General features: G+C 51.6%; 1 protein-coding gene across 4 annotated transcripts; it reads right to left on the bottom strand.

Annotated features, from left to right (window-relative positions):
* Nucleotides 1-3,858: 3,858 nt before the first annotated feature.
* On the bottom strand, nucleotides 3,859-9,218 carry TSEN34 (tRNA splicing endonuclease subunit 34). 4 transcript variants are annotated; one of them, XM_045987968.1, is made up of 5 exons: nucleotides 9,081-9,218; nucleotides 8,223-8,469; nucleotides 7,750-7,993; nucleotides 7,341-7,598; nucleotides 3,859-4,379 (listed from the first exon to the last, which is right to left on the bottom strand). In XM_045987968.1, the coding sequence occupies exons 2-5, from the start codon at nucleotides 8,463-8,465 to the stop codon at nucleotides 4,192-4,194; spliced, it is 933 nt and encodes a 310-aa protein (XP_045843924.1). In that variant the 5' UTR covers nucleotides 8,466-8,469; nucleotides 9,081-9,218; the 3' UTR covers nucleotides 3,859-4,191. The 4 variants fall into 4 exon arrangements, with proteins under 4 accessions (XP_045843924.1, XP_045843927.1, XP_045843925.1 ...); XM_045987971.1 differs by having other exon boundaries at nucleotides 7,750-7,969; XM_045987969.1 differs by having other exon boundaries at nucleotides 9,142-9,196.
* Nucleotides 9,219-9,350: the final 132 nt, after the last annotated feature.

Raw genomic sequence — 9,350 nt, 5'->3', positions numbered from 1 at the left:
GCTTCGTTAGGAATATCGACTCCTTTACTGCTCTTAGGAAATTGCAAGTGTGTTAGGAGGTCTGAGCCAGGAATGCGGATGAAGGCCCAATGCATATTTCTCATTATAAATCACACTAGTGATAAACGGTAAGGCAAATAAACCAAGAGAGAAGGGGCATCCAGGAAGGCTGTTAAATTTTAAGGTAGGGTTACCACGGAAGGCCTGAGGAGGTGACATTGCAGGAAAGACAGGCGGGCAGTGGGGGACGAGACCATGCGACCACTAGGGGAAGAGCGTTCCAGGTAGAGCGATGGGGGCAACATAAGCATGGGTAAGAGACGCAGATGGGGACGAGGAACAGAAAACGGGCCCTTTGCTTTTACTTTGAGATGGGAAACTGCTGGAGAGTTCTGAAGAGGAGGGACATTGTGTGACCCACATTTGAATCCCATGATCCAGTCATTCTGTGAAAACAGAGGATACGGGGGCAACGATGGAATCCGAGGAGGTGAGGAGCCCGGAAGCTACCGCAACCCTCCCTGTGAATAATGTCGCTTCTGCCCACATGTTGGCCGTGAAGGTGGAGTGGTCAGATATGGGTCTCCAGCATTCGGAAGGTGGCACGCATAGGGCTTTTTTTTAGACAAGTTTAGGTTCAAGGCGAAATTGAGAGGAAGACAGAGATTTCCCTTGCACACCAACCGCACTCATGCCCAGTCTCCCCACCATCAACATCCCCCACCGGAGGCTGCATTTGTCACCACTGATGAGCCTCCATCAGTCGTCATCAGCAGAGTGCACAGCTTGCGTAGCGGCCCCTTGTCGTGATGTGCATGCTATGGGTTCGGACAGTTGTCCAGCGACCGTATCCTCCACTATGGTCTCGCACAGAGTAGCTTCACTGGCCTACAAATCTGTGCTCCTCCTGTTCATCCCACCCCCCCCAACCTCCAGCAATCGTTCATCATTTTACTGTCTCCAGTTGTGCCTTTTCCAGAATGTCCTACAGTTGGAATCATACAGCATGCAGCCTTTTCAGATGGTCTGCTTTCTCATCATAATGTCCGTTTAAGGTTCCTCCATGTCTTCTCGTGGCTTGATATTCCGGGTCTTTAGCACTGAAGGACACCCCATTGTCTGGACGGGCCAGCTGGCTTAGTCCGCCACCTACGACGGACATCGTGGTTGTGCACAGGTTCTGGCCATGATGAGCGGTGCTGTTGTAAACATCCACGCGCAGGGTTTTGTGGGGTCCTACATATTCAGTTCCTTTAGGTCAATACCAAGGAACATCCTTGCTGGAGGCAGTCGCACCAACGGCACAGCTTGAGAGCACATTCAGTTTTATAAGAAATCTCCAGACTAGGGTGCCCGGGTGGCTCAGTGGGTTAAAGCCTCTGCCTTCAGCTTGGGTCATGATCCCAGGGTCCTGGGATCAAGCCCTCCATCGAGCGCTCTGCTCAGCCGGGAGCCTGCTTCCCCCTCTCTCTCTGCCTGCCTCTCCGCCTGCTTGTGATCTCTGTCTGTCAGATAAATAAACAAAATCTTAAAAAAAAAATAAATTGGACAAAACTATAAAAAAAAAAAAAGAAATCTCCAGACTGTCTTCCTAAGTGGCTGTATCGTTCTGTGTTCCCACCAGCAAAGAACGAGGGCCCCTGTTGCTCCACAGCTCCCCAGCATTTGGTGGTGTCAGCGTTCTGGATTTTGGTCATTCTGATAGGTATATAGTTGTATCTCATTGTTGCTTCCCTTTGCATGTCTCGGATGGCACAGGATATGGAGCAACTTTTCATGCGCTCACGTGCCATCAGTAGAACTCCTTCCGTGAGGTGTCTGTTAAGGCTTTAGGCCTGTTCTGGGGGTTGGGGGCTTAGGTTCTTGTTTTGTTCTTAAGTAGGCTCCATGCCCAGCATGGAGCCCAACGTGGGCCTTGAACTCATGACCTTGAGATCAAGAAGTGAGCTGAGATCAAGAATCAGATGCTTAGGAGGCCGCCTGGGTGGCTGAGACAGTTGGGTTTCTCACTCTTGATCTCAGCTCAGGTCTTAATCTCAGGGTTTTGAGTTCAAGTCCTGTATTGGGCTCCATGCATGGAGCCTACTTACAAAAAAAAAAAAAAAAAAATTAAAAGAGTTGGGTGCTTAACCAACTGAGCCATTCAAGTGCCCCCTGGTCAGGCTGTTTCCTGTTGTTGAGTTTTAAGAATGATTTATATTTTTTGGACAGCAGTCCTTTATCAGTCCTGTCTTTTGCAATATGTTCCGTGTTTAATTTTAATCAAGTCCAGCTTATCAATTCTCTCATTGGCCCCACCTTTGGGGGTGTGTCTGAAGTGTCACTGCCACACCCACGGCATCTCCCATGAGTTGACTAGCCCTGCATTTTATACTGAGACCTATGATGCATTTTGAGTTAATTTTTGCAAAGAGTGTAAAGTCTGTATCTGTATTTTTTTTTAAAAGATTTTATTTATTTGAGGAAAGAGATGGTGAGAGCTCATGAGCAGGAGGAGGGGCAAAGGGAGAGCAAGAAGCAGGATCCCTGCTCCGATGCTGGGCTCAATCCCAGGACCCTGAGATCATGACCAGAGCTCAAGGCAGATGCTTAACCAACTGAGCCACCCAGGCAACCTTTTTGTGTGTGCATGTGGATGTCCTTTTGATTTTGTGTTTTTTTTTTCTTAAGTAAGCTCTAGACCCAACATGGGATTCAAACTTATGACCCTGAGATCAAGAGTCACATGCTCCACTGACTGAGCCCGCCAGGCACCCACAACTTTTTTTTGTTTTGTTCTTTTTAAAGATTTTATTTTTTGAGAGAGAGCAAGAGAGGGAGAGAGCATAGAGGGAGAGTGAGAGGGAGAAGCCGACTCTCTGCCGAGCAGGGAGACCGATGTGGGGCTTCATCCCAGGACCCCAAGACCATGACCTGAGCCAAAGGCAGACACTTAACCGACTGAACCACCCAGGAACCCCCCATCCACAAGTTTTTTAATGAGAAATTTTTTAAGGGAAGACTCAAGACAGAGATACTGAGTACTGAGTCAGTTAAGAACTCTGTTACAAAGAAGAGAGAGCCTGGAGAACATATTTACAAGCCAGTTACCAAAGAGGCCCAAAGAACAGTGTTAACTGGACAGGGGTTAGTGTCCTGTTTTAAATTAATCTAAGCTTACAGGAAATTCAGGTTCTAGCAAATCTGTTTACTGAAAAGGGTAGGAAAGAAAGAAGAAACAGGCGCCACAGAAATTGGGAAACTAGAGATAGATGCTTTCAGCCCCAGAATCATGACCCTGTGACAGTATTTCAGTAACGAAATCTATGGGACGAAAGTACACATTTTTAAACACAGACATATAAATACTGGAAGTGGGTACTGATAACGTTCAAGTAATTTCTTAAGCAGAAAGGCAGCTATATGAATCATCCCACGAATGTGTATTTTATTCATATGTGTTTCAGCTTTTAATAGAATATATGTATAAAAAGAGACCCGGATCATAAATGTATGGTATAAAATATAATTCTACACACCTGAATAAACACCACCCAGGCCAAGAAAAAACATCACCCGCATTCCACCAGTCCCATGAGTCCTTCCTGACATTCCCCTCCCCACCCCGAACCTGTCTGCAAAGTGCAACACTCACGTTCTTCTCTTCACGTGTTACTTTGATTTATGCGTTTGTGTGCACCTGAAACGCTTCGCGAAGATCTTCTCAGAAGGAAGTTTAGTGTAGGGGGAAGAGCGCAGACCCTGGACTCAGAAAGACCAGGTTTTAAATCCCAGCCCAGCGGGCTACCTCCTAGAGGCCTTTCCCTCATCCGTATAAGCAAATGCAAACACCCACACTTCCCAGGACAGTCACCAGGATTCAAATCACAGACTCCACGTTTATTCAACAAGTTTACTGAGCCCTCTTGAGACCTAAGCCCTGTAGAAACTGGAGATGAATCAAACCCAGGCTTTACCCTCAAGAAGCTCACAGTGTGGAAACAGGGAACTATAAAACATCACAGCCAGTAAGTGCTTTGAAACAGGGAGGGAAATAAGAAGGATGTAGTGTTTCTAGATCTGGAGTCAAAACCTAACTGCAGAGAGAGGCAGGAGGGTTCGCAGCCTTCCCTGTGCAGAGATGAGCTTGGGACCATCTAGAAAGGCTCTGTCCACAGATGCAGCCACATCCCCACAGGTCTCTGGAGTCACTCACTGCAGGCTGGCCCACTGCAGGGACGTGTAGACCACCTTACCATCCGGCTGAGGAGAACAAAGCAGCAGCGTCTTTCTGACGCTGGTTCCCAGGCGCCCAGCAGAAACCAGGTCCTGCAGTGGAATGGGGTCCCCCGGAGCCCAGCACTGAGCAATGTAGTGGGCGTGGAAACGAAGTGGGTCACCTGGGTGCAAGACAAACACACAGAAGTTCCCAGTGGCAGAGCGCTGGAAGACACTGGAACATGCACAGGTAGGAGACGGGAATCAGCTTAGTAATCACTATGAATATTTCAAAATAGCTATTCCTGGACCCAGCAATTCCACTTCTTTGAATTTTTACTTATAAGGATAACAGTACTAAAATATACCTATGAAGATGTTCACCCTGTTACCATTTACAACCACTAAGAAACGGAGACAACCAAACCACGGACTTGCTAAGTTCATGGTCTCGCCACAAGACCAGCTGTTCAAATGACAAGAATGTATCCAGGTAGGGAGGTCGAGGATACACTCGGGGCAAGCCGTCACACACATACAGCATGATCGCGTTTAAAAAAATGAGACACAACAGTTAACTGAATAGATCATTGTTGTGACGTAAGCACCAGGACCACGAAAGTCCGTCAAAAGGAGAAGTGACTCTAACCGACCACAGGAGGAATTTGCAATATGGTGGAGTAATGGACAGATGGGCGATGAAGATGTTCCAGAAAATGGCCCGACAGTAAATACTTGCAGGTTTGCGGGCCACGTTACAAGGGCTCGCCTCTGCCACTAGCGCTGCCTGAGCTACAGGCCATATGGAACAAACGGCCAGGGCTGCCTCCCAGTAGCTCTCCCTTTAAAACCTGGGCGGCCGTCTGCCCCCGCCCCGCCATTAGGTAAATCCGACCAAGCGGAGCAGGAGCCGGAGCCGGGCCCCAGCCGGAGGTTGGTAAGTGCCAGGAGTGAACATCGACAAGGGCAGGGCGGTGAGGCATCCCATCTCAGAGGACCGTCTGCTGGGTGTCCAGCCAGGAGCCAGGAGCCCGGCGTCGCTAGGACCCCTCTGCCCGCTCAGGAGGAAGCATCGGAATACGTGAGAAGGTTCCCCGGAACTGTTCCGGGAGGCCTAGTGCCTTTTAAGTTCGGACACCTTTACTGTTAGAGACAGGCGAGGGCCTCAGTCCTTGAATATTTTCATCTTCTGGGGCGCAAGGATTCTATGTACATCACATTTACTGAGTATGTATTGTTTTAGAAATACTGACCCACTAGAACTAACAGGTCAGCCATGCAGTTCAGTTTCAGATGTGTGACTGCGTTACTGGTGGATTTAACCTTGTTTTAACTGGAATGTTTTAGTAAGCCTATTGACAGTATTAGGACATATAAACTTAAAACTCACCCCATTTACAACTTACTAGATCTGAGTTTTTGACAAGTTCCATAACGAGAACACCATACAACTTAAAAAGGAAAATATACATATTAAAATTTAAAATGCGGGGCACCTGGGTGGCTCAGTGGGTTAAAGCCTCTGCCTTCGGCTCGGGTCGTGGTCCCAGGGTCCTGGGATCGAGCCCCATATTGGGCTCCCTGCTCAGTGGGGAGCCTGCTTCTCCCTTTCCCTCTGCCTGCCGCTCCCCCTGTTGTGCTCTCTATCTAATAAAATCTTTAAAAAAAATTTTAAATGCAGCTTATAACATTGAAAATTATGTAACTCCTTTCACGAGTGGGATCAAACGCGGACTAAAAGTCCCCTTAAAATCTGCTAGATTGGAAAAAAAGATTTGTAAATTGAACTGAAAGCTTAGAAAAGAACTAGATATTAGTATCCATATGTTTAGGAAGTCAAACATTCATTTTCAAAACCAAAACAGTCTTTCCCATATAGAAAAACAGTAGCAAGGTAGTGACCGTGTGGTCATCTGCAGAGCACGGAGCAGGTGAACTGCTCTCACCTCCTGAGTCAGTCCCTCAGTTGAGCGTTTGGTCTGAGAAGACACAAAGGCTTGTGGCTCATCCACAGAACACTCCTTCGGTCTCCAGCCAACAGCTAAGATCTGACTACTTACCTGGTGCTTCTATCTGCCTGTGTTCTCAGGAGGAACAAAAATGCGATTTCCTGTAGACTTACTTTTTTTTTTTTTTTTAAAGATTTATTTATTTGACAGATAGAGATCACAAGTAGGCAGAGTTGCAGGCAGAGAGAGAGAGAGGAGGAAGCAGGCTCCCAGCCAAGCAGAGAGCCCGATGTGGGGCTCGATCCCAGGACCCTGGGATCATGACCTGAGCTGAAGGCAGAGGCTTTAACCCGCTGAGCCACCCAGGTGCCCCTAGACTTACTTTTTTAACCTTTTAGTTAGACAGTAAAGGCACTCATACCACAAATTCAAAAATTACCTGGTACACTGAAAATCTCCTTTACCTACACCTGATGCAAATTCCCTCCCAGAGGTAACTGTTGTACTTGGGCTGCAGTACATCCCTTCAGGCCTTTTCCCATTTGCTACTTACTTTCTAGTCAGTAATCCATTTTAAGTTCTCATGTTCTTTCACTCGAGCCACGTAGTTTTCTTTAAGTAATCTCTACACCGAGCGTGGGGCTTGAACCTACAACCCTGAGATCAAGAGTAGCATACTTCCCCGACTGAGCCCGCCAGGGGCCCCACAAGCCATGATTTTTAAGGCTATTTAAATAATGTGTATATAACTCCATGACAACATAAAACATAATTCACTTTTTACCATACCGGTTTTCGACACGTGGTTCTTTTTTTTTTTCCTTCCCCCTTTGGTCATTTTTTCATAAATGTACGTGGACCTACATTAATCTTTGACAACTAACACCAATAGGTAACCACTAACCTATTAACAATCACTCTGGCTGCTCTCTAATATTTCCCTACTGTAAAGAATCCTGCAACGACGATTTCCTGGTGTTCTGTGCACATAGCTAGGTGTCTCTAATTGAAACTTCTGGACCAAAGAAAGTGCTTAATCGATTTGCTAAATTGCCCTCCAAATGGGCTTGGGTTCCCAAGTATTCCTGTCCTTCTATGGGTTTCAGAGGCTGAGAAAAGACAAAAAAGGAAAATGCAGAGGGTCCGGGGCTTGTCAAAAAAGGAGCAGCAACAGGAGGTCCCAACAAAACTCACCAGGATAGACCAGGAAGTCACCCCCGAACTTGCCAGCAGCACTGAGGAAGAAGCCTCGCTCCCACAGGTCTCTGTAGATGCTGTAGCGAAGTTCATGGGCCGGACGGCCAGCATGAGGCCAGTCTTTGGACTGGACACGCCAATCCAGGGGCCTAGCCTTGATGGGTCGAGGCCTAGCAGTGGCCAGCTGGACCAGCAGGGCGGACCTGGGCAAGGGAGCCACCTCATTTGAAGGCCCTGGCTGGGGAGAAGAGGAACCTGGGGGCGGTGAATGCAGGAGAGTGTGGTGAATCCAAGGACAAGGTCTTCCCATCCTCCAGAGAGTCCCAGGCCGGAGATCCCCGCCCAAGATTCCCCAAAGATCTCCCACCTCCTTCCGCGGGCCCCTGGACTCCACTGCCACCCTCACCTGCTTCCTCGGGCTCCGCAGGAGCCTGACTAGCGCCGGCCTCACTCTCTATGGCAGCCGGCTTCGCACCGGCCCCCGGGCTCTCGCTGACCCCTGACTCCTGTTCCAGCTTCTGCTTCTTCGCAGCCTGGCCCTCCGCAATCTTCTCTAGGAGCTCCTGACGACGAGTCTCACGGGCCTCCGCTGCCAGGGCGCTTTGCTCCTGGAAGCCCTGCTCTTGCTGGCGTTTGAAGGATGCCAGAGTCTAAGAAGTAAGCCGGCGGGAATGCCAGGATCCAAGTTGGCCCTGCCTTAGGAAGCCAGGAACCCCAACTCCTTGACTCCTCCCAACCCCAAAGCCCGAACCGGGGGATCCTAGTGTCCTGCATGCACACTATTCCAGAATCCAGGGCGCCCAGAAGCCCTCCCACCGCAGGGACCCCGAGTCTACTTCCGCAGGTCCAGGGCGTTCGCGTCCCTGGCCCGCCCCTTACCAGGCTGTGTTGGCGCGGATCCGGGCGCGGGGCGCTGACCAGGGTCACGGCGCCGATCTCGGCCAGAAGCCGCGCCTCTTCGGGCATCAGCAGAAGCGGGAGGCCCAGGCGCGAGTTCTGGCGGGGCCCGCGGGGCAGGGCGCCCACCGTGCGGCCCCCCACTCCCAGACGCTCCCGCAGTGCCTGCACCGCCTCGGCCCCCCATACCAAGGAGCGGCCGTTCGCGACCTCCACCACCAGCATCCTCCTACGGAAGCCAGGGGAGCACAGAGGTCACCGACACAGCGCTCCCACCGCCTGGGGTGGGGTGGGGGTGGAGGGTCTCAGCGAGGCCCCGCCCCTGAGCCCGGAAGGTGGAGCCTCGCCCGGGCCTCGTTCGCCACCTGCCGATTCTCCAGGCCGGGCCCCGTCCCCTGGGCGCCGAGTCGCTAGGACGCCGCTGGGCCCCCCGGACCCTGAGGTCAGCGTCCCGGCCAGCACGCCTTCTCCGCTCGGAGAGAAGCCTCCCTTAGTGCGGGGCCACGCCCCCTTCGAGTTACTCCGAACTGGGCCCCTCCCCTTTCAAACCACCGAGGCGTGGCCTCAGAACCTCCTCCCGCGGTGTCAGACGCCCACCGTGGAAGCCCCGCCCCCACCCGGACCTTTCGCTCGGCCGAACTCGCAGCCCCGCCCCCTCCCGAAGGCCGGCGGCTCGGGGTTCGGGCGCCCTCGGCTCCCGTCAACCCCGCAGCCAGGCCCCGCCCCCTCCGGCCTCAAGCTCTCCCGGTAGGGGAGTACCCGCCCCACTGAGCGAACCCCACAGCCGGAGGCTCCTCCCACTGAACACCCGCTGTCCGTTCCCCGCTCGGGCGGGCTCACCCCCTTCGCGAGCGTTCCCCTCAGAATGCCGCACCGTCCTCGGACAGAACCAGTCAATCACCTCGTAAACAGCTCTCACTCCCGGCGGAGCCACCCCCTACGTAGCGCGCCACGCGCCGCTTCCTCCACCCCTCCCCATCCCGACCCCCTGCGTCAATTTCGTCACACCGCCACCTCAGCGAAGCGGGAAGTCTGGGATCCGCCCCCAGTGGCCCCGTAGCTCCGCCTTCCCGTGGAGTGGCACACCTTGGTCCCGCCCTCGCGAAGCGA

The sequence above is a fragment of the Meles meles genome, chromosome 19 (genome assembly GCF_922984935.1).
Source record: "Meles meles chromosome 19, mMelMel3.1 paternal haplotype, whole genome shotgun sequence".
Taxonomy (NCBI): Eukaryota; Metazoa; Chordata; class Mammalia; order Carnivora; family Mustelidae; genus Meles; species Meles meles.
The sequence above is the reverse complement of the archived record's forward strand: the minus strand, read 5'-3'. Positions and strand labels throughout refer to the sequence as shown.

Excerpts from the sequence above, each read along its gene's own strand:
- TSEN34 (XM_045987968.1), bottom strand. The coding sequence starts at position 8,465 with ATGCTGGTGGTGGAGGTCGCGAACGGCCGCTCCTTGGTATGGGGGGCC. Across the intron at positions 7,994-8,222 it reads ATCCGCGCCAACACAGCCTG|ACTCTGGCATCCTTCAAACG; the intron begins GTAAGGGGCGGG and ends CTTACTTCTTAG. Across the intron at positions 4,380-7,340 it reads TGACTTCCTGGTCTATCCTG|GTGACCCACTTCGTTTCCAC; the intron begins GTGAGTTTTGTT and ends TCTTGCACCCAG.